Genomic DNA, 25,329 nt, shown 5'->3' on the forward strand with positions numbered 1-25,329 from the left:
TTTTCAGGAGTTAGGGCTTATAAAGGTCCTAAATGAGCCCTGGGTTGAGGTAAACAGAGTAATGCTGGTCTGTCTCCAGTACAGAGAGTCTATTTCCTTCCTTTTGACATTGATTCATCTATCATCACTAGAGACCTATTTTTTGGATGTATCATTTTTGCCATGGTAGAAAGGCTTTTACCAGTTGAAGCTATGCCATCAGTCCACATGGAAATAATATAAGAAACCTCACTGTGGGAGTTGTAACTATATTTACGCTAACCATGTTGAAGAGATCATGAGTATACTTCATGAGAACTCACAGGAGACATCTGTTCTGGTCTCAAGCAAATTGTAATTCATCAGAGCAACTGTTTTATCTTTGGGAGCTATGAATCATGGAAATGCTCGTGTTTTCTCCTTTGCATTGGCTTATAGAAAGACTAGAACCCACTTTCCAGCCCAACTCTGAACTCCAGCATGGGCCATTAAAATTATCTGATACTATCTTAACTTTTCTTTTCTTGAACTGAAAACTATATATATTAAAATTTCCTACTATACATTTAATATGTAATTCTCACAGAAAATTTAGAAAAATTACATATGGATAAGGAAGAAAATATGAATCATGATATAATTTTGATTTACATCCTCAAATTACCTGTTTTAATTCTCTTAATTGCTTAATTTTTTACCTTGTTTTGCATATTAGATATATTTTTGTAAGCTAGACATTCTGATTTCTATAGCTTATTGACCAGAGCAGTATAGACTGCTTTGTTCATTAAAAGGAAATTATAATTATCCTTATTTATGGGTATACATGTGAGGATCAAAAATAGTACACTCACCTGTTCTAAGAAGAGTAAGATCTGTGTAGTTGGCCCAACAGCTGCTAAACGGAATTGTTGTATTTCCACTAAGTCCACTGATTTGGTTATTATTGGAGTCCTTTAGTACGGCCTTCAAAGCCAGTGCAGTAATCCCAACTGATACACAATTACCCTAAAGAAAAAGAGAGTAGAGAATTACAGCAATTGGCCTGTTACCATGCTTTTTTTTTCCCTAAAAAAAAAAAAAGATATATGGAACTTTATCTTTTTGAATGTCTCATTTCAAATTTTAAATCTACAGAAGCTCCTTTTTCCTACACAAAGAGTTCAAATAACAAGCTGTGGAGCAAGTTCACAGAAAAGGCACATTTTTAAAACAGTAAAAGATGATATTCATAGATAACAGTCCAAATTTGAAGAGGTAGTGCCATTCCCAGGTTGCCAGTGTACCAGGATTAGTGAAGTTGGCTCACCCTCCAGAACTGATAACTTCATTCTTCCACTTAAATAAATCTCTGAGTTATAACTTACATCGGCATCTTCTGCCTTTATTGAAGGCTGTTGAGAAAATGGCTGTCCTAGCTGTGTGGCCACCGGCTGAGTGATCACTGAAAGCGAAGTCACAAAGGCCACATGATGAACAGGAAATGAAAGCCTTCCAACCGGTTGGGCAGCCACCTGTGAATGGTCATGAGCAATAGAGTGGTTATCACATGATAAACTACATTCAGTGGCAAACTCGTCTTAGCTAGGCTAAGTGTTTAACATTCATTGTTAAAATTATGTTCCAGGCGTGAAATCTATATTATTACAATATTTCCTCTAGAGCATATTCATGAAGCATTGTTGTAAATAATCAAAGCAAAGCATATTTTACACCAATAAATACTTTTTTAGAAGATACACTCCTTTTTCAACTACTTTATGATTTTGGCAATACTGTAAAAAAAAAAAAAGGCAACAATTAGAAAGACATGCTCTCTAAATTACTGTTCTAAAATAGAAGAACAGTTAAAATAAAGAAGCAGCAATGTGTTAAATAGCAAAATGCATCTTTCTAGTTGCATTTTCTTACCTTAGCCCAGCCAGAATCATTGGGGCTGTGGATAGGATCAGTGATAGACATGGAAGAGACATTAAACCCGAGGATACTATTGGTTTTTCCTAAAATTACAGCTTGTCCAAGAGAATCAGCAATTTCTTGGAGTTCAGGTAACTGCATCTGACCTATAAGGAAAGTGGACTGTAAGAATATGGAATAGGGAGAACGTGTGAGAATATTCCACTTCAGTTTTTCTTTGTGCCACTCGCTCCATCCACATTAGAGAAGTCTACAGCTTGCTAACTGTACCTGAGCTAAACATGACAAAGTCATACTAAGGAGGTCAGGAAAGTAAAAAACTCTGTAGAATATATATATATATTAGCTAGAATGAAAGATGAAAACAAAGGTGATAATATAATTTCAAGAAAAATGAGTGAAAGCATGCAGGGAAAAATGTTTCTTAATTTAATACTTTCCTATGTCCTTCTTTGTTTTTGAAGTGAAGCACTCTCATGTAGGTCTATCATCAAATATTACTTAAAAAAATAGTGTTAACTGCAGAACGGAAGGATAATTAGCATCATCGAATTTATAGTATGTATTAATGAGTGGCTAACATTATCATTAAATTACTAACAAAAACGTTCCTTGCTCTGGACATTGACAATTTTCAAGGTTGATTCTGACACTGTAGGTAGTTTCTGCTCCCTTTTTCTAGCTTTGCGGTTCCTTGTAAACCTAATTCCCCCACTAAGGCTCTTTACCTTGTGAAGGGGCACCTCTTGTCAGAGAAGCCTGGACCCCTCACTTGAGCCCTTCTTCTCCTTCACCTCTCCCCACACCATATAATCAGTTCTCCATTTTGAAATCTCTCTGACTCCTTTGCCCAAATCCTAGTTAATCCATCAGCAGCAGAGATATGAAAACAGCTTTCAAACTGGCTTCCTGGCATCCATTCTCTCCCTCTTGCATTCTGCTCTACACACTGCAGTCAGAGCGATCATTTAAGAAACAACTACAGAGTGAAACCCATCAGGAAGAGACAAACACTGTATATTAATGCATATATGTGGAATCTAGAAAAATGGTACTGATGAACCTATTTGCAGGGCAGAAACAGAGGCACAGACGTAGAGAATGGACCCTGTGGACATAGTGGGAGAAGGAGGGTGGGATGAACTGAGAGTGTATCACTGGCATATATACCCTGCCATGTGTAAAACAGCTAGTGGGGAGTTGTCACATAGCACAGAGAGCTCAGCTCAGTGCTCTGCGATGACCTAGATGGCTGGAACTGTGGTAACTTAGATGGGTGGAATGGGAGACTGGGGGGGGGGGCGCGCAAGAAGGAGGGGATATATGTACACATATATACATATGTATCCCCTCCCTAGGGTAGTATTAAAGAAGGATCTAATCCTTGGACAATTGCCTCATCTCCCAGGTCTAATCAGAACCTGCTTAATCATCTAATTGTCATGCTTAACATTTTGCATGCTAGGTTTCAGCATTATGAGAACCAAGAACTTCCAGACATACAAGCTGGGTTTAGAAAAGGCAGAGGAACCAGAGATTTAAATTGCCAACATTCATTGGTTCATAGAGAAAGAAAGGAAATTCCAGAAAAACATCTACCTCTCTTTTATCAACTACACTAAAGCCTTTGACTGTGCGGATCACAAAATATTGTGGAAAACTCTTAAAGAGATGGGGATACCAACCATCTTACCTGTATCCTGAGAAACCTGTATGCAGGTCAAGAAGCAACAGTTAGAACTCTGTATGGAACAGTCGATTGGTTCAGGATTGAAAAAGCAGTACAATAGGGCTGTCACCGTGTTTATTTAACCTATACACTGAGCACATCATGAGAACTGCTGAGCTGGATGAGTTACAAGCTGGAATCAGGATAGGTGGGAGAAATATCAATGACCTCACTTGTGTGGATGATACCACTCTAATGGCAGAAACTGAAGAGGAACTGAAGAACCTCTTGATGAGAGTGAAGGAGAATGAAAAAGCTGGCTTAAAACTAAATATTAAAAAAACTAAGATTATGTCATCCACTACCATTACTTCATGCATATAGAAGGAGAAAGGTGGAGCTAGTAACAGATTTCCTCTTCTTGGGCTCTAAAATCACTGCAGACAGTGTCTGCAGCCATGAAATCAGAAGACATTAGCTTCTTGGCAGGAAAGCTATGATAAACCTAGACAGTGTGTTGAAAAGCAGATACATTACTCTACTGTCAAAGGTCTGTATAGTCAAGGCTATGGTCTTCCCAGTGGTCATGTACTATTGTGAGAGCTGGACTGTAAAGAAGGCAGAACGCCAAAGAATTGATGCCTTTGAACCACGCTGCTGGAAAAGACTCCTGAGTGTCCCTTGGACAGAAAGGAGATCAGACCAGTCAATATTAAGGGAAATCAACTCTGAATACTCATTGGACGGACTGATGCTGTAGCTGAAGCGCCAGTATTTTGGTCACCTGGTGTGAACAGTCGACTCATTGGAAAAGTCCCTGATGCTGGGAAAGCATCAGAGGATGAGATGGATGGATGGTATCAGTGATGCAATGGACATGAAACCGGGCAAACTCTGGGAGATGGTGATGGACAGGAAGGCCTGGCGTGCTGCACTCTATGGGGTTGTAAAGAGTTGGACACAACTGGGCTACTGAACAACAACAATGGCTGATTCATGACATTGTACAGCAGAAACTGACACAACATTGTAAAATCAATTATATTCCAATAAAAAAGAAACAAACAAACAAATGTTTTGGTGTATTGTTCCTACATGTCTAGCACCTTCCTTATCCAGACTCATGCCCTGAGGGCTTTAGTCACTGAGTTTCTTCCATGAAGGCTAGGCCCTCAAGCTTAGCGTGCTCAGGCAGTGCTCTCGGGCAGAAGGTCTCATGTGACACTGAAAATCAGTCTCGGGTATTTTTAGTCCCTGTCCATTTTATTTATTTTTTATTTATGTTTATTTTAATTGGAGGCTAATTACTTTACAATATTGTATTGGTTTTGCCATACATCACCATGAATCCGCTACGGGTGTACATGTGTTCCCCATCCTGAACCCCCCTCCCACCGCCCTCCCCATACCATCCTCTTTGGGTCATCCCAGTGCACCAGCCCCAAGCATCCTGTATCCTGCCTCGAACCTGGAGTGGCGATTCGTTTCACATATGATATACATTTCAATGCCATTCTCCCAAATCATCCTACCCTCTCCCCCTCCCACAGAGTCTAAAAGACTGTTCTATACATCTGTGTCTCTTTTGCTTCTTTTGGTTGATTCAATCTCTTCAGGATAAATGGCAATCTTTCAGACTCTCCCCACCCACACACTCTCCTACAAGATGGCTTTCTGGGTATGCCACGTGAGCTCATGGCAGCTATACAAAGGTGCTTCACATCCATACACTGCTACTACCATCTCTCCTCGCTGGTTTTCGGTGCAGGGTGGCACATCTGACCTGTTGGCATGGTTAACAGGTTCCCTCTGACCATCTGATATGTGAAGGCATCCATCTCTGCTGACTGCCAGCTAGAAATCAAAGACTTTCCCTTGAAGAGCTGCTTTTCCTGACATGACTCTTTGTCCAGAGTTCCCCTCAGTACTTAAGCAACCACTTTCTAGAACCTGGAAACTTATGGATGTCCAGTATATTCAAAAGCAGAGACATTACTTTGCCGACTAAGGTCTGTCTAGTCAAGGCTATGGTTTTTCCTGTGGTCATGTATGGATGTGAGACTTGGACTGTGAAGAAGGCTGAGCGCCAAAGAATTGACGCTTTTGAACTGTGGTGTTGGAGAAGACTCTTGAGAGTCCCTTGGACTGCAAGGAGATCCAACCAGTCCATTCTGAAGGAGATCAACCCTGGGATTTCTTTGGAAGGAATGATGCTAAAGCTGAAGCTCCAGTACTTTGGCCACCTCATGCGAAGAGTTGACTCACTGGAAAAGACTCTGATGCTGGGAGGGATTGGGGGCAGGAGGAGAAGGGGACGACCAAGGATGAGATGGCTGGATGGCATCACTGACTCGATGGACGTGAGTCTGAGTGAACTCTGGGAGTTGGTGATGGACAGGGTGGCCTGACGTCCTGTGATTCATGGGGTCGCAAAGAGTCAGACACGACTGAGTGACTGAACTGAACATTTTGTGAAGGCTGTGAGGGGCCAGAAGTGTTACTCCATGCATATCTTTCTTGCCACTTTGTAAAATTTTGCTGTGATGTCACTCCTTGCCAGGTTATAGGGCTTTCCTTGAGACCTCAAACCCTAATTCAGTTTAAGTCTTAGAAACAAGCCATTAGCCTATCTTTCCTCCTGCCCCTATTTCCATGTTCTTAAACTGCAGTGTGCTTATATCTGGGTATCTAAATCTGGCTAGCAAGATAAAACTGCTTTAAGAGAATGGAGGGTAGGAGAGGTTGTATGTGAAGCAATTTAGATTACATACAGGAAATAAATCACATTTTTTTTTGACATTAGAGTGGCTAGTGTAGTAAGAACGGGACCTCAATACACGTAAGGGCTTACCAAGGAATTTTTTAGAGTCAGTGAGCAATCTATATACACAGACCTGTATCTGAACCTGATGCAACTCCTAGACTAAATTAGAGACTATGTTGATCCCAAAGCCCTGATCCTGTAGATATAAGGAAACCCAAGGTTGATGAAGAAGTGTAACCTATGACTGGGCAGAGAGTGAAAGTCACTCAGTCGTGTCTGACTCTTTGCGACTCCATGGACTATACAGTCTATGGAATTCTCCAGACCAGAATACTGGAATGGAGAGCCATTCCCTATTCCTGGGGATCTTCTCAACCCAGGGGTCGAACTCAGGTCTCCCACATTGCAGGCGGATTCTTTACCAGCTGAGCCACCAGGGAAGCCCAATGGAAGATCTGGCTGCAAACACAAGCCTGTGCTTCCTATTTCCTTCAACAGGGAGCTGATCAGCACTTCCTTCCATCCATGCAAGCCTTTTCACAGGCTGATCCCCACAAGGGAGGAAGCTTTTGCCTGCCTAACTGGTGGAATTCCAGAAGAGCAACATGGCTGGTGCATGGGGTTAAAGCTCAGAAGCAAATCGCCGGGGGAAATGAGTGATGACCCTAGCGGCAGAAGATGAGAACACTCAGTACTAGGTGGACACATAAGAGAGCCTGGGAGTTGAATGAAGAAGATGCTTAACAGGAATGGGGTAGATGAGGATTTTCTGAGTCTGCAATTTATACAACATGGAGACTCTCTTTAAGAATAAGTCTTATTTGTACAACTTTTATAATAATAGTCAATTATTTGACCACATTATTAAGTGGACCATTCTTCCAGGGCCTTGAAAGTTAAAGCCCATCCCAGGACTTGTACAAGTAAAGGGACTTGAAGCTTAAGCTGGATGCTAATCTTCCTCCTACAAAGACCCAGATCTCATCTTCTTGGAGAAGCGTATGCCTAGATATTTGGCTTGACCACCAGAGACAATGGCATGGAATTACAGCTGAGAATGTGATTGCATGTCAAGAGGCCAGGAAAGTTCAGCTGCACCACAGAGAGGTTCGGGCAGAGCAGAGAAGACCACCCACCCTGCCACAGAAACTATGAGGACAAGAGGGCAGCGGGAGGGTCTGAGGTTAAGAAAGCCCCTTGTCATTCAGATACCAACTTGAAAAGATGGAGAGGAACAAAATCTGAAGGTCTGAACATTTAGCCAAATGCTCAACCAGAGTCAGCCTAAGGAAACCATAATTTAAGCCACCACAGTTACCTCTGACAGAATAGCTGAGCTTATTTTTATCTCTGATACCTAGAAAATAGGGTATAGTGAGTAAGGGACAGAGAAAGGGGTGATGGCTAGTAAGGTTGATTAGGTCATTCACAGAAATGAAAGACAGGACATATTCTTGCACATTTGCACTTATTAGGGTAAATAGATGACTTTAGAGATCCCATCCTACTACCCCACCTCTCAGAATCTCCAAGGGTTTATTTATCTCCTTTAGGAAGACCTCCACTGTCCTTCCTCTTGGCTTACAAACAGGAGAACCTCTTTTGGTTTCCCATGATCTAGCACCTATCTACCTCTCAACCTCGTCTCCAGCAGCTTGTTCTTCCTGGAGCCTTCTGCTGCAGATCTTCTGGGTCCTTTCCAGTTCTTCAGTTGGACCAAACTCTCATTACCTATTTCCGCAGCTCCAGTATTCTTACCACCCACTTTGACCAACTCTTTTCATTCACTGACCAACTCTTCTCATCCTGAATCTCTCAACTATAAGGTCACTTCCTTAGGTCATTTTTTGGATCTTATGTTAGGTCAAATCCTATTGTGGAAGTAATGAATCGCTACAATAACAAAATAGAGGTTGAAGTTTCCTCATAATTCAAAATAATTTGGGATTACAGGAGTAGAGCAGAGAAAAGGGGTCTCCAGGTCCTTAGAGGGTTCAGGATGTGGGGTTGGTGGGATTTCCTGAGGCCTGGCTTACCAAGCCTCAATAGTGTTATTTATGGATGCGGTTTTGGTAATGACATTACCCTTTCTCAAGCGTCTACTTTTCATACCTGCGGTGTCCTTGGTTATGAACTGAGGGGGAGGATCACCAATCTCCAATTCAACCGTGAGCCCCATGGATCTCTTCCTCCGCAGGCTCTCCCCTCGTATGACTTTGCTGACACGGATTTTGTCACTTGGTATCTTTAGGAACAAGGCAAGATTTCTAACCAGATTATGAGAGCTATAAAAGTCATCCTCTGTTACAGCAGGTAATTGGAAAGAGACATATATGACTGCAGCGGTATGAACTTCAACAGGTATAGTTCCTTTAACCAAAAGGTAAAGCATCTGGTAGGTTCTATCAAAGTAGTTTTCACCAAGGACAGTGGAATTCAGGTTAGGAAGTAATTGGTCTATAAAGGGAAAAAAGCCAAAACAGCACAGTTAAATTTATTTATATTATCATAATTACCATGCAGTATTTAATATTTGTTTAAATGTACAAAATTCTGAAAAAGTTCAGTATTATCATTCTTTCACAGGAAAATGTGCATATTAAAAGTAAAAACATTTATAGAACTGACATGCAAAATTAGTCAATTTTTAAAATAATACCATTAATAATCATTATACAGTAAATTTACTTTAAAAAACAACTAGCTATAGACATACTAATGATAAATAAAATCTAATTATAAACTTGAAATCTATGTTGTACTTATAATACTCTTTATATTTTCAGAATTTTAAAGCCTTGAGCAAAGGCATTTTGTAATTAAAAAATGTAAATTTAACTTTAATAGCCATTTAGTTTATGCAGTGTTCTATACCAGCTCTTCAGGAAAATTGATGATTCAGTGCTTCTATTTTTACTAAGGACAAAAGTATATACTATAAATGAAGTTTATAAGAGAACATCTCAGAAGGATCTCATATCAATAACACAAGTTTACATTTCAGACTGAAAACCCTTTAGTTGATACAAAACAAATTCTTCTAGGGCACTGAATTTTTATAAAAGTGATTGAGATTATATATACCTATATATGTAATGAATAAGTAGATATGTGATTTTAGGGCATAGTATAAACAATGTCCAAGAAGTAATAAATCCACTAACACATATTGAACACAAAGTCTGACTGTAAAATAATACTGGGATGTGGTATGAAGCTTCTTACCACATTTCCTAGTGGGGCATACTGAGGAAAGGAAATTAGAATCTAAGAAAAAAGGGATTATTTCTTACTAACATAATAGACATTCATAGCAATGGTATTGAGAAGCCATGTCATTATTACTATATGTTTTTGAACATCTACTAGTATAAGTTCTACTTGCAATTTGGCTTAAACATTCCATGAATCTGAAGCCTGTGCTTTAGTATTATAAATTGAAGCTGTTCTCAAACTACCATTAGAGATGCATACATCACTTATTCTAGGTAACTTTCTCATGTCTTCACATTTTGGGCAACCTAAAGAGATATGTACAGTCATAATACAGGGATATTATTTCTCATTCCAAGTGTCAAAGCAAAATGTTTGTCTAAAAACAATGTTATTTCAGAAAAAAAATTTCTAAAAGGGCAGTGGGTGGTACTGTTTTGTAGACTTCTGTAATCAATTCCCTGTAACCAATTTATTAAATTCTGCCTGTTGATATTCTTTCTATTTCCTTGACTTGAATGATAGAGTACTTTGTATCAAAAGTATTATTTTTAAAAAAAAAAAGAGTTAAAATTTATAAAAATTAAGCTGCAAATAGGTGCAATCATTTGTATGTAAAAATAACACTGACTCTCCTAGTTCACAAGGAGGCCATGGAGCATAACAAAGTGTGTGGGTATAGAGCTAGACTCTATGTGTTCAGTACCTTGCACTGCCCCTACCAGCTTTGATATTGCTCTGGACTGAATTGGGTCCCCCCACTCAAATTCATGTATGGTAGCCATAACCCGCAATGTGATAGGATTTTGAGATGAAGCCTTTGTGAAGTAATTAGGTTTAGAGGAAGTGAGGGTGGGGACTTCATGATGAATTAAGGCCCTTATAAGAAGGGACACCAGAGAGCTCATGCTCTCTCCCCAGCCCCTCCCTGCCACCTGAGATTACAGTGAGAAGGCAGCCATCTGCAAGTATTTAGAACCAGACCATAACGCTATCCTGATCTTACAGCCTTCGGAATAGTGAAAAAATAAATTTCTGTTTTTAAGCCATCTAGGTTATGGCATTTTGTTATGGCAGCCTGAGCTAAGACAGAGACCCTGACAAATTACTTCACCGCCCTGTGTCTCAGTTTACTCATCTGTGCCTACCTCAGAGGGTTATTATTAGGACATAGGGACAGCGAGTTATTATATACAAAGCACTTAGCACAGTGCCTGACACACGGCAACGTCTCTGGAAATAGCAGCTATTCATATTAGTAGAAGTAGGACTTGCTTCATAGACAGTAATGATTATGGGTCATTCATTCATACTCTCCTGTCTAGCTTCTATTATGATCTACAGCACACACTGATGTAATCATTAACCAAGATTAGGGGGCTCAACTAAAATATGATGATAAGTAGCACATGTGGAAAGGAGTGGACTGGCCTTATTAAGACCCTGTTTAACAAAAAAATCTTCCGGGAGCAGAGCTAAATCCTGGTTTTGCAACACTGGTAAACACGCAAGTTAGCTTCTTTCATATATTTCCTTTAAATCCAGAGTTTACTTCACATATTTACTTCACAGTGTTCAACTGCTGTTATGCTAACTTTCTCGGTAATACTTCTGGTGACTACCAATGAAGTTAGGTTCTAACCTCTAGGAAAGAGAAGTGAAGCCAACATAGGGTAAAAATTCTAAGCGAAATCTCTTTTGTACGCAGGAATAACTGAACTAAATGTGTAGCATATAAATGTTCCCAGGGCAAAGGAATAGCCATGATACACACAGACTTTTATCTGCAGGTGTGCAGATAGACAAGAATTCCATCAGGAGGGCTCTTTCAGGGCACACGTGTTCTAAACGAACACATCTGAGTGTGTGGTGGATCATGGGTAAACATTTATTTTCTCTGTATTTGTCAAGGGCTAAGGAACTAAATATATTAATAATGAAACACTATGAAGAATTTTATACACCATTAAGTACATAGACAATGTACGCTGTATTTTTCTGAGCAAATACCTGTATACAGTTGTCTAGCAGGTTCACAATATTTCTGTTGGGAGTTCCACTCTGTATTTTCGGGGCAGACCAGTGTATTGTTCACATAGACATCCAAACGCTGACGTGTGGGGAAAAAAATTCCTACCAGAACAGCCTATTAAAAATAAACAACATTTTTACATCTAAAGAGAACAATGAAACAGAATACTTAGAATTTAGCACTTCGAAAATATTCTTTATACATGCCTTCCGTAGAATATTAAAACAAAGTTTTATGGATTTAGGGTAAATATTAAACTAAAAACTTTAAACAGATTTACATTCAACATGGGATCGCAAGGAGTTGGACATGACTGAAGCAACTCAGCATGCATGCAGGCATGCAAGGTGTGTGTGAATTCAGGGAAAGGGCTTCCCATGTGGGGCAGTGGTAAAGAATCTGCCTGCCAGTGCAGGAGAAGCAAGAGACTTTGTTTCAATCCCTGGGTCAGGAAGATCCCCTGGAGAAGGAAACGGCAACCCAATCCAATATTCTTGCCTGGGAAATCCCATGGACAGAGAAGCCTGGTGGGCTACAGTTCATAGGGTCTCAAAGAGTAAGACATGACTGAGCGATCGAGCATGCACGTATTCATAGGAAAGAATGCAATGTAAGAAAAAATACTAGAGGACAACCTCTAAATTAAAGAATGAATTCCTTTAAAAGATGACGTTCAACACAGGCTTTCAACTCCAGGGGCGGGGGAAATGGGAGCATTAGCAGTGCTCTTCTGTACCATGCAACCACACAAAATTAGGTACTTCATGTTGAAAACACTGCTCATCTCTGAGAAAAATTTTTTAGTAAGATAAAAAAAAATCCATCAAAATAACTATCCTGATGAAGTGCGGGTCATCCTTCATATTCATTCCCCATATTTCATGCTATCAGATAAAGTAAGGAGACTTGGCTTTTGCAAAGGTGGGGCAGAATTTACAAGAAATCTAACAAGCTACACGTAAATATTCTCTTTCACTCAAAAAATTGAGTCCCTTAATTGATTTAGATACTATTTTAGGAACTTTCAAAAGTCCTCGCCCTATTTGAGCTTACATTCTAGAATAGGGAGAGACAATCAATAGAAATAATAAAAATTAGAGTATGAAGCATGTTAAAAGGTGAGAAGTGCCATAGAAAAAAAGAAAGGTAGATCAGAGTCTGACTAACTGGGTGAGCCAGCAGGGAGGGGTGGTCAGGGTAGGCCTGCAAAGGAGAATGAGAGTTGAGGAAGTTGGGAGTAGAATGTAGAATGTTCCAGGCAGACTTACCATCATCGGAAATGCAGGCCCAGAGGGTAAGATGTCTGGTGTGGTGAGGAATAGCAAGGGGCTCAGCATGGCTGGAGGAGAAGTCAGAGTGCTAAGGGGTGCCCTGTAGACCATTGTGAGGACTCTGGCTCTTGTACGGAGACAATGGGGAAATTACTGCAGGGTTTGGGGCACAGGCGTGGCCTGCTCTGACCTGTGTTTTTGAAGGTATCTCGGTGGTTACTGAGCTCTGTTACTGAGAACAGACCACAGAGGGGGCAAAGGCAGAGCAGGAGGAGGAGTTGGGAGGGAACTGCCTTACTCCAGGGAGGAGATAATGTTGGCTCAAGCTGGACAGAAGCACTGGAGGTGAGGAGTGGTCAGATCCTGGACATTTTGCAGGAACTCCCAATAGGATTTGCAGATGGGCTAGATGAGGAATGTGAGAGAAAGAGAGGAATAAAGCATGATTCCAAGGTTTTATCTCGAGCAGCTGAAAGGATGGAAATGCTCTCGCCATTCTCGAGTGTCTCCTTTCCTTACTCCTCTCTCTGCCTCGTCTCATACTCATTACTGATGAGTATCAGTTCCTGATACTCTGGGACTTCTGAGTCTCATACTCTTAGGAAAAAAATCTATAGTATGAGACTTCTACTTAACCTCATACTCTTTTCCTGCTGACATAGCATAAAGTTAATGATCCCAGCTGAATTCATTTTACAGCAAAGAGCTGACATTATTGAAGATATTTTAGATAATGTGTTGTGATCTCTGAAGTAAGTTGCAAAGGTGTATTTCTGACATATATAAATAATAGCAGCATGGAAGGATGACAATATAATCCTAAGGGGCCAGTTTTAGACGCGTGCTATTTTTACGTAAAAGTTCAGGTTTGCTTGCTAATCACACAAATCATAGGGCTCACTGTCACACCAGATGAAGCAGCACAAGCCAGTGCATATGTAGAGAGGTGCTGGGACTCCTGTGTGCTCTCAGGCTGATAAAGCTGCCTGGATTCACAGTATTCTTAGTGGTACCCTACTGGTTCCTGAAAAGGAGCTGTAAGGCTGATGTTGTTCCAGAGGACAGAGATGGAAGTAAAGTCCTTAGCAGATAGAAATATATGCAACTAACACCAATAACTCTTTTTTTAAGCCTTTGATTTTTTAAAGTTTATTCATTACTTTTTTCTGGCCAAACTGTATGGCATGCTGGATCTTCACTCCCTGACCCATGCAGTAGAAGCCTCGAGTCTAAACCATTGGACTGCCAGGGGATTCCCCAGTAATTCTTTTTTTTGTTTGTTTTTAGAATAAATTACTTTGAAATAATTGAACAGAAATAATTGTCATAGAATTGCTGAATGACAAAGTACATTTCTTGACAGAGTCAATAAATGAAATAATTTTTATTATTTTTTACATACCTGTCAATAATTACTTCATTTATTTAAAACGTTTTATTTTATATTGGAGTATAGTTGGTTAACAGTGTTGTGTTAGTTTCAGATAGACACATGTGTATGTACCACTGAACCAATCCCTTTGCTGTGCACTTGGAACCAATAATAAAATAAGAAATTATTTCTATCTTGCCTTACCTTGTCATGGTCAACATTAAGCAACATCAGTCGAAGATTCTGAGGACTAGTGCCTGTGAAGTAGACCTCGTAAGATTTGCCCAGAGCCACGATGCTGTGAAACAGGGACAGTCTTCTCTGGCATGTGTACCCGGCACACCAGCCATGATCCTGTGGCCCTACATCCACACAAATGAAAGTTCATGTTCCGTTTTATGAATATTACTAGTGCAAAGCCCGAAGTGTAATTGTATTCAAAATAAATTGCAGTGGTCAAGTTCAGCATTTACAGCCATTATCCATCCACCTGTCCATTCAGTGATCTAAGCTATTTCTCAAGCCTTGCCTTAAAAAGGAAGGCAGGGGTCTTTCCTAGTGGTTCAGTGGTTAAGAACCCACCTGCTAATGTGAGGGACACAGATTTGTTCCCTGGTCTGGGAAGATAAGCCCGTGTACCACAACTATTGAGCCTGTGCACCATAGAGCCTGTGCTCCACAACAGGAGAAGCCACTTGAACAGGGAGTCTCGGCACCACAACTAGAGAGTAGCCCCGGCTCGCTACAACTAGAGAAAGCCCAGGCAGAGCAACAAAAATCTGTGCATGGCAACAAAGGCCCAGTGCAGCCAGCAAATAAAGGCTCCTGACGGACTTTAAACAAACAGAAAAGGGTTACATGAAAAAAAAATTTTTTTTTAAAGCAAGGCAGGGAAGCAACTCCCTCTCTACTATTCTTACTTTCAGACAGCTCAGGGTCAGAAGGTAAATTAATATGTTGAGGATCTGCATTGGAAGGTTATTAAAAGAAATAGCAGATTTACTTATATATCTATTTTAATAATCATGTTTGAGTCCAGGCCCAACAGTGAGGAGAAAATGCTTGATGCTTTCTCCTGTTTCTCCTATCAAATGTGACTTTGGGTGGGAACCAACTTTCTCAAACCATTTATTGAGAAATACACTCTAACAGAGCTGATTTGCTAAAAATACAGCTTGTACCTAGAAAACATACACATTTGAATGTCCAAATCACTGATTATTCATTATTTCACACACTCATTTGTTCATTAGTTAATTTGTTAACTTGACAAACTTTTAAGTGTGTTTTTATTGCCTTTAACATTCCTCTTGTTATTTTAATATTTTTGTTAATGAGGATAGGTACTATTGGAGAGTCAACATCATACATAAACAGGAGAAATGTGAAAAATAACCCTCCATTAAACTCTCTCAAAAGCCAAAAGAAAGTGGACAATTTCACCCAAATCCAGACATTTCCAGAACACAGGTAACGTGACTTGTAAGAAACTTCTCTATTGCACTTCAGTTTTAAAGTGGCTGGGATTATATATATACACAACAGTGAGATATGGAATGATGAATTTTCTTGATATATTTATTCATTAGTTTTGCTCAATTTCCTAGCTTGCTTGGAATTATCAATATTTATAATTGAACTTTGATTGAATTTTACATCAATATAAACCTTTGAAGTTCAAATAGAGCATAACATATTCCTTAGCATTAGAGATATAAATCCTAGGATGAGGAACACAATGGTGGATTCATGTTGATGTATGGCAAACCAATACAATATTGTAAAGTAATTAGCCTCCAATTAAAATAAATAAATTTATATTAAAAAATGAAAACATAAATTCTGCTTTTAAATAAACCTTCTTTGTGGCTTTTGGACACAGACATTTCTATGCAAAAATAAAAAATTTAGAGTAACATAAGCCATATTTTAAAAACAAATAAAATTGAGGGAAACTTTAGTGGTGTGTACTAATTTTATCTTGGAATTTTTCTTTCCACCTAATAGAGACATCCCAAGCTTCAATAATCCTAACACTGTCATAATTTTTGCCATGTTGTTATTATTTATCATTAAACTATATTCTCATTAAACTGATGTGCATGTGTGCTAAGTCAGTTTAGCTGTGTCCAACTCTTTGTGACCCTATGGACTGTAGCCTGCCAGGCTCCTCTGTCCATGGGATTCTCCAGGCAAGAATACTAGAGTGGGTTGCCATCCCCTCCTCCAGGGGATCTTCCCAATCAAGGGATCGAACGCACATCTCATGTCTCTTGCATTGGCAGGTGGGTTCTTTACCCTTAGATAGTCACTTTTTAAAATTTATTTAAAAGAGAAATGTCATATCACTATTATAAATGGAAAACTTGTATTGCCTTTCAGGAAAAGCAAAATATAAAAATAAATAGAATAAAATCTTTCCCCATACAAAACAGAGCAATTTGTAAACCTCTTCATTAGTTACTTACTGGTCTAAAATTCTTTCCATGATTTCTCTATTTTATAAAATCTGAAAGGTAGAATTTGAAACTGGGTTGACTGTAGGTCATAGAAACCAGGCAGATTATATGTCAGAGCAGAATGGTGGAGCGAGTTAAAATCATGTAGCTGACATAGCTCATTCTAGTCTCTTCAACAAGTTAAAAAAATGAACTTGTAGGGTATTGGCTATTTTGGGAATTTCAGAATATTCTGGTATATGTTGTGACATTGTCAGGACAGAGAGATCTTTCTGATCCTGGTTATGTGCCCCTTCAGCATTTCAAAGACTCTAAAAGCATGACTGAAAGTGAAAGTGAAGTCGCTCAGTCGGGTCCGATTCTTTGCGACCCCATGGACTACAGCCTACCAGGCTCCTCTGTCCATGGGATTTTCCAAGCAAGAACACTGGAGTGGGTTGCCCCAATGCCACTTCAGGGCTATACAATGAGTCCTTGCCCTCTGTTTTAAGTAGCTTTTAAAACTTCACCTGTTTATTCAAAAACTCTTGGACACTAGAGTTGATCTGAATCCTCAGGAGACCACTGCCTTCCATTACATGAGAGCCAACAAGGACCAGAATGGAAGGGACCTAGACTCTGGAGCTTGACAAGATAGTCTTCATAGTCAGAGAAATCAGGATGGAGAAAAACCAAAGCTAAACAAAAAAACCTCACAACACACTGATTCAAGATTAAATCTTCCAAGGATTCATAAAAATGAAAGGTGTAGGTTGACACTGTTCCTTCTCAAGTATTACAAATATCACATTATCAGTTTTTTAATTTATGTAAAGAAAATTGGTTTTTTTTTGCAGACATTCAGATCAATTTTTTCTTAAATGTATTTATGCCACATTCATACCTATAAAGATCACTCAAGGCATAATCTTCCTGCTCTTCTTTTAACGGTCAGTTTGGAGTCATTGCCAGCTTTCTAATGGGAGGGGTACTGCTGAAGAGTCAAGTCTCTTTCCCTTCCTTAGATCTTTTTTAAATTCAGAAGGCAAGGAAGTTCAGATGTTTGCTAGTTCTTTGTGATAGATAATTTATGAGATATGCCCATGAATGTAATAAAGAGTGAATGCTTTGAGTAACTAGTTGATTTACATTGAATACCTACCATTAATGAGATCAACATAACCATTGCTCACTATAGCCACTGGGGAGACTCTTCGAGTTTCTGTGTCAGAATCCAGGCTTTCGATAACCATCATTGCATATTCCATCCCAAAGCACTGATGGCCCTGCCATTCCGGAATGTATTTACAGGTTGAATCTCTAATGATTCCTGGAAATGGTAGAAAACACATTTATAAATGAAACAGAATCTCCTTATAGAAGCATTCACATATTTTTTGCTTGTACATATGATTAATAAGTACAAAATATACATTAGAGTACATCAATCATTAAAAATAAAAGATGTGTTTTGTTCCACGAACCGGAAGACTAACAGAATAAGATCCAACAAACCTTTATAAGGTGCTTTTTCAGTGACAGGAATTCTACTTCCATTTGGGAATGTGAGCATCACCTTAGGAATTCTATAGTCTCCAATTCCAAACTGGCTATTTCCATTCCATTCATATTCTGCTTCAGGTATTACTGAACCAGAATCCCCCAGGAAGGAGCCATCCATATCTCTAAGTAAAGATTTCCTTTTGGCATCACAAACCATATCTACACAATCTGATGGATTCACCTTACTGTGGAGAAAAGGTGAAATGCATAAATACTTAGATTTAGTATAAACTCCCTATTTCTGGAGAGCATTAGAATATACTTGCATATTTGATTAAAGTACCACAACATTGTTTGTTTGAATCTTATTTTAGAAAGGATTTAAAGTGGGACCAAGTAGCATATATAATTAACATTGTAATGAGACCTTCTTTCCCATTGTATTGATTTGGTCTATTATTACGAATTCATTAACATTTCAAAAGGACAATTTATACTTGTGAGAAAAAATTAGAATTCCATTTTGTTGAATGATACATTTCATATTTGTGCATTGCTCAAAATATACTAACACTGCTCAAAGAGTAGGTAAATTACTCAGCAGCAGACATATAAAATCCTTGTGTTGGCAGGGAAGTCTTTATATTTTTCCCTTCCTTTTCTTCTTTTTAATGGTTCTTTAAGAATTATAAATGTACTGCATGTTTCCTATAAAGTAAATCCTTAATAAAAGCTCAGTCCACTTCACCTTTCTATCCCAAGTTTTTAGGCTCATCAACAATTACAGATTAGTGTATATTCTTGTAGGCTTTTGTCTATGTATATACAAGCAAATATACTTAAATTATAATTTTTACACTACATATTTTAATAACCATTCTGTAGATATCCAAACCATTAGAGATGAAATACTATAATCCCATCATGCAGTTCGATCATAGACAGTATTCTGCTTTCATCTTGAGCCACCTGGAGTGTTGACTGTTATTAGGTATAATAATAAAAACAGCTGCTTAATTTGCAATGTACTAGACATTGTATATACATGGTATATAGTATACTTACACTATATGATACATACAATGGGGAAATAAAATTTATTCCAGAGTTATAGCAACTATCTAGTAGACCTGAGCTTTTTGCTAAAAAAGATGTGAAACTATTAACTATTCCTTACTCTATTGGTTTTGGAGATGATTTGAATAAAGATTTCTGTAGGTTATGTGTTCTTTGTGTTCCAGTGTGTGCAGTTTTTGTGAGCAAGTCTGTGAATAGAGTGCCCAGTGGCACTCTTACATTATAGTGTAGGGCTCCATCTTACTTCAGGTTCCAAAGAAACAGAACCTGAGATGTGGATTTTTGTTCAAGTGAATTATAAAGAGAGTTCTCAATAAGGAAAGGAGAGAAGAGGAAAGGAGAGAAGCCATATACAGCAAGGGAAAGAAAAGGGGGACGACTATGGTCTACATACCAGCTTCAATCTGATCTCAAGAGAACCTCTGGATCATGAATTACACCCAGAGGGGTTCTACCTCTTCTTGTATAAATTAATTATTTCTCTATGGACTGCATGAAGGTGGTAGTAGGGAGAGCTTTAGCCTCTCAGAGTTACTCCTGTTTGAATAATCGTCTGGAAAAGCAGGGAAATGCAGGTCATTACTGGCCAACATTTAGAGCATTTGAGGACTGGATGAACTACCTAGTAAAAGGGATCTGGGATTGTGCCAACAGTATCCCAATAAAAGCACAGAATTCAAAGATATATTTTAAAACATAATGTTTTCTCCATGACCTAGATATTAAAATTATATATGAAATCTGAAAGATTCAATGATAACTAAATAGGAGCTAATAGCTCCTATTAGCTATTAGGAGGGGAGAGCCTCCAGTGAGCCAAAAAACACTTTGGTATAACAATTATTGAGGAGATACCAGGTTTTCATCAAAATAAGATCAGATGAAACCAAACTAGTTATGAAATACTACATTTCTCTGAAAAGATGTCTATCTAATTAGCATTATTTCTTGTCTTCTCTCTGTACTGAAAATGGTCAAAGAGCTCTAATGGAAATTTTCTTTCCTCTGGTAGCTTCTTATATCTAAATTCCTGGTCTGTTCATCTTACGAAGAATAGCAGTTATTGGCTATATTCTTTCAAGACTTAGGATCTAAGTGGTTCAACTTCTAGAAATATTCTGACGCCAACTAACATTTGTGATTGAAAAAAATCATCATTCAAAGTTTCTGCATATTCTCAATCACAATGATTATAATGACTCTCATTTAATTTCCAAATATACACTGTGGCGCATATAATAAGATATTTGGAAAGCAAAAGGAAACGAAAGAGGTAAGGAAAAGAGAAGAAATTATAGACATGATTTTCATTTCTGGTGACTATTAATGGAGAGATCTCAATGTACAAATACACTTCGCACTTGGTCTGTTATCTTTCATGTTTAAAGATGGTGCTATTTATGATATACAAGCAGAAAAGTGTGAGAAAATATACATAATAAGGCCTAGATTCTTCAACTTACCTGAAGGCATAGATATATTACACACTTTCATAATGCCAATTAAAATTTCATAGACATAAACAGTTACTTTGAATACATCAACTTTCTCAGGTCTATGGCAGGGAAATAAAACAATGGAAAACTGTGATGACAGGGAAGAAGCAGCTTAACTTTCACATATTTTACCTTAAATCAGGCCTATGGATAAATATTTTTGATTGTTCAGTAGTGTCAACCAGCTGTATGTTCTTCACATGAATTGGATGCTGTAAATCCTCATTTAAAGGGTTAGTAATGAATATTACATTAGTTTCACCTGAACAAACATTTTTAAATCCAACAAACGTTGTATCTAAAACAAAAATAATAGGAAAATCATTATCTACTATAGAGAAAGTGTTGAATCAGTTTTGTTTCAAATCTATTGCACCAAACATATCATTTAACACTACCTTGAACAAGGAGCTCTTATGTGTCAGATAAGTGTTAGTCGTTCAGTCATGTCTGACTCTTTGCAACCCCATGGACTGTAGCCCACTTGGCTCCTCTGTCTTTGGGATTCTCTAGGCAAGAATACTGGAGTGGGTTGCTGTTCTCTTCTCCAGGAGATCTTCCTGGCCCAGGGATCAAACATGAGTCTCCTGCACTGCAGGTGGACTTTTTACTCTCTGAGCTACCAGGGAAACCCATGGTAAGGCCACCACTATTTGTGGACTAAATCCACACCATTGAGTAGTCTTCTCTTGTATTTTCTCTGAGTTTGGCATATTTTCTCAGTGATTTGGTTTAGACAATGGGGCAAGAGTAACATAAACAGATCTGAAAAGAGCTTGCATATGAGGGCTCACTCTCTTGGTACTTTGGGGGAATTCTGTGATTATCAGCATGTGAATAAGCCTAGGAGATGCTTGGCTCAATCATTCCCATTATCCCATCAAGGGCCAGCACCAATCACCAGACATGGAAGTGAAACTATCCAAGAATAACTAGTCCTTAAGACATCTTGTAAAATGATAGCAGCTCAGTGAACAGTCCTAAGTAAGATTAGCAGAACTACTCAGCTAAACAAAACCTAGATTGCCAAGCCACAGAATCATGAGCTAATAAATGGTTGTTCAAAGGCTCTGAATTTGGAGGATGGTTTGTTATGCAGAAAAGGATAACTGAAACACTATTGCTCCCTTGGTTTTACTGCAAATATTATGTGGTCCAAAGATAAAACTGATTGGACCAAAAAAACAAGCTCTTTCGCACTTAAAATTTCAAAACTTAGTAAAAAGTGGCTCCAAAAAATGCTTAGATTAGCTATGTGCTATCTACTACCCTGCTTGGTTACATTTTCTTTTAAGAAAAAATTGCATATACATGAATATAAACCTGTAGAATAATATTAACAAAATATTGCAGCAGTAGATGCTGTTCATACACTATGCAGATATCCTTTATTGGTCTTAAACCTATGTGGCACGTTAAGCAATTTTTAGCGAGGCTATCCACATTATAAACTGAAAGTCACTCAGTCGTGTCTGACTCTTTGCGACCCCATGGACTACACAGTCCATGAAATTCTCCAGGCCAGAATACTGGAGTGGGTAGCCTTTCCCTTCTCCAGGGGATCTTCCCAACCCAGGGATTGAACCCAGGTCTTCCACATTGCAGGCGAATTCTTTACCAGCTGAGCCACAAGGGAAGCCCATCAACAAAGACACCAGGTCAATAACTTAGATATCTATTTTCGTTTTGACATACTATTTCTCATAATTTTAATTCCTAAAAATGTGAAACAAATTTTCACCGTTTCCCCAACTCTGCCCTCACTATGCACTGACTGTGCTCCTCAGCGGGCCCTGAGTCTATTCTCACGATGGTCCGACCCTGGTCCTCACATCAGCCTGTCTCTTGTCCTCACTAAGGCCTGAAACTCATCCCCTAGAGCCTGACACTAGTCCTTTCTATGGCCTGATTCTTTGCCTAGCAAATGTCTCACTCTATGCCTCACTATAGCCTGAAAGCTTTCCTCACTGAAGCCTGATTCTTTGGCTCACTGGGGCACGCCTCCTTTTCTCACTAAAGCCTGAATGATTCTGGTCTTCACTATGGCCTGACTCTCGTCCGCCTTGTTGCAAGACTCTCATACTCATTATGGCTGACTCTCATGCTCACTAGGGTTTGACCCTAATTCTCACTTTGGCCTGACACTTACCCTCACTATAGCCTCACTCTGGTCCTGACTATGGACAAATGATGATAATTTCTCCTGCATTTCTAGGAATTAAAATTATGAGAAATAGTATGTCAAAACTTAGGTGTCTAAGTTATTGACCTGGTTTCTTTGAGGCAACACTGGTTAAAGTTTTCATGAAAGGGAGACTTGCTAAACTGAAATAGAGGATGACTCAGTGTATTTAATGGGAAAAATGAAAATACTTGCTATATTCTCTATATGAATTTGTATATAACTATTTTATATTTTTAAGGATGCATCCTGGTTCAGTGAAAAAGCAGTGTATTTTTAAGTCAAGAGATCTAGATTCTAATTCTAGCTCTACCAAAAGCAGTGGAAGTTTGAGAAAACATTTAAGTTCTATGAACTAAAATTTTTTAAACTGTAAAAGGTTCTAATAAAACATAACCCAAATGATACAAAAGGGCATTCCAATTTAGAGAAACTAAGTAATATCAAATCATTATACCAGAGCCTTTTCTGTTGTTTGAGAAGGAAAATGTAATGTCAATTCTTTAATATTTATACAAATTTGGCCAGGGAACCATTTTTTAATTATTCTGGCCACATCATATGCAGAGTCCTAGCCACTGAACCACCAGGGAACTCCCCAGGGAACCATTCTTGAAATTGACTCTGACGTCCAGTTTCTTTGCTTGTCATATTGAGCAGATTACTTTAATCATTATTTTTTTTAACTAACAATGAAATTACTAGTTATATTCTACATAGTCTTTACATAACTTAATTGAGTAGATTTTCAAAGACTATGTTTAAACTTGCCTGAGATGTCCAAAAGACCACTGATGGAATTATAACTCATGATCCCTGCATGGGGTTTCCGAGGCGCCATGTTATGTGCTGAAGAAAAGGTAGGCCAGCAAATCCCACTTCTCCCACCTTTTATAAAAAGAAGAAAGTTAATGAACTTTGAATATGCACTCTTATGAACCCCAAAACCAAAAGTTCTAAAATCTTTACCTGATGGAGGTCTAGAACTTCGATGGGCAGCAGAAAGTTCAATATTGGGATCATCATTAGTTAGGACATCAGAGCAATTAAATTCAGGGCTACTTCCAACAATTAGGGAGTTCTATTTAGATAAAGTTCAAAAAGTAAGCTTTAATAACAATATGACGATGAATAGTACTGAATTCCACTGTAGCAAAGCACAACCTATATAACTTTGAGAAGTAGATCATCAGTAAACCAAGATGCAAAAGATGTGATTTCTACCCTGAGAGGATGACACTCAAAGAGGGACTGGGGAGACAGGCATATAAATAATTATATATAATGGCATGTTGTGTTTCTATGATAGGAATTTGTGCAGGGAACAGTAGCAACAAGAGGACAAAGTGTCAAAACTACCTAAGCGGGTTCAGGAGACTTCATAGTGTGAGTGAAAATTAAACTAACTGTGACAAGATTAGTAGGTGATAAGCAAGAAGAGATGAGGGAAGGAGCAGGCAGAGGGAAGGATGGAGAGATTCCTGGCAGAAGACGATGGGCACAAAAGCAGGAGGTATGACTAGAAGGGCAAAGAAGTCGAGAAAATCATTTGTGTTCAGTAATTTTACCCTTCTCAGAGTTGTTCTTTCTGCTTTGTGTGTTTACCTTAATTTGCACCGTTTTACTGGAAATCTTGTGAGATACAGCAGATGGCATGTAAATCATTGAAAAAATGGCCATTCCATTGTCAATCAGGGTCACATTGTAGATATGCACACTCTCCGTGGTCTGTAATAGAATTTGTTGGTTACACTGTACAGAATACAATCATTAAAGAAAATAAACAATCACTTTTTAGGGATCCATTTACCTGAAAATAAATTCCGTAATCCCAGCATGACCAAATGGTAAATCCCTGTATAAGCAAACATCCAGGAAGGCCATCTTGGTTCATATAGATACCAAACAAACCTCCATGGGCTTCATTGTCAAACCACTTTTCCAGAGAATGAGACTGACCTTTGAAGGAAATAGAGAAGCAAAGAATTAACATTATGAATCAAATGACAGTTATAAGCAGTATTGGTTAAAGTTGAAATTCTTTTAAAAAATTAAATATATAATTCTGATGCAAGTTTTAACAAGATAATCAAATATTTGCATGGCTCGGCCATTTATGGTTTACTTTATTTAGCATTTTTCTCATCTAATTTGTCTCTTCACTGTTACTCAGAATAATTGTATATTCATTTGCAAAAGTTTGACTTAGAGTTAGTACCCTTAACTTATTATATCTGACTAAAGATGAGTTTCCTTAGAAAGACTATGAAGTTTGGATTCAAACAAGGCTAAACTGAAAAATACAATGATAGCTCTTGTTGCCTATCAATGTTGCTGGTTTCTTCCGATCATCCCTTTGTCAAGTTAAGAGTCACTTCCTTAAAAAGCTTTCTCTGACAACCTGATTCAAAGTAGC

General features: G+C 38.5%; 1 protein-coding gene across 5 annotated transcripts in view; it reads right to left on the reverse strand.

Moving 5' to 3' along the window:
- The window catches only part of PKHD1L1 (PKHD1 like 1), a 193,822-nt gene that overhangs the window by 27,753 nt on the left and 140,740 nt on the right, over positions 1 to 25,329 (reverse strand). For all 5 annotated transcript variants that reach the window (XM_060393472.1, XM_042254383.2, XM_060393473.1 and 2 more), the window contains exons 64-76: positions 24,724 to 24,872; positions 24,519 to 24,641; positions 23,883 to 23,994; positions 23,685 to 23,801; positions 20,864 to 21,029; positions 18,171 to 18,403; positions 17,818 to 17,985; positions 14,422 to 14,579; positions 11,553 to 11,688; positions 8,442 to 8,786; positions 1,891 to 2,042; positions 1,347 to 1,493; positions 834 to 987 (exon numbers count right to left, since the gene is read on the reverse strand). In XM_060393472.1, the coding sequence (XP_060249455.1) occupies positions 834 to 987; positions 1,347 to 1,493; positions 1,891 to 2,042; positions 8,442 to 8,786; positions 11,553 to 11,688; positions 14,422 to 14,579; positions 17,818 to 17,985; positions 18,171 to 18,403; positions 20,864 to 21,029; positions 23,685 to 23,801; positions 23,883 to 23,994; positions 24,519 to 24,641; positions 24,724 to 24,872 (2,160 nt within the window). The remainder of the gene's footprint in view (positions 1 to 833; positions 988 to 1,346; positions 1,494 to 1,890; positions 2,043 to 8,441; positions 8,787 to 11,552; positions 11,689 to 14,421; positions 14,580 to 17,817; positions 17,986 to 18,170; positions 18,404 to 20,863; positions 21,030 to 23,684; positions 23,802 to 23,882; positions 23,995 to 24,518; positions 24,642 to 24,723; positions 24,873 to 25,329) is intronic.

This window comes from Ovis aries, chromosome 9 (genome assembly GCF_016772045.2).
Source record: "Ovis aries strain OAR_USU_Benz2616 breed Rambouillet chromosome 9, ARS-UI_Ramb_v3.0, whole genome shotgun sequence".
NCBI lineage: Eukaryota > Metazoa > Chordata > Mammalia > Artiodactyla > Bovidae > Ovis > Ovis aries.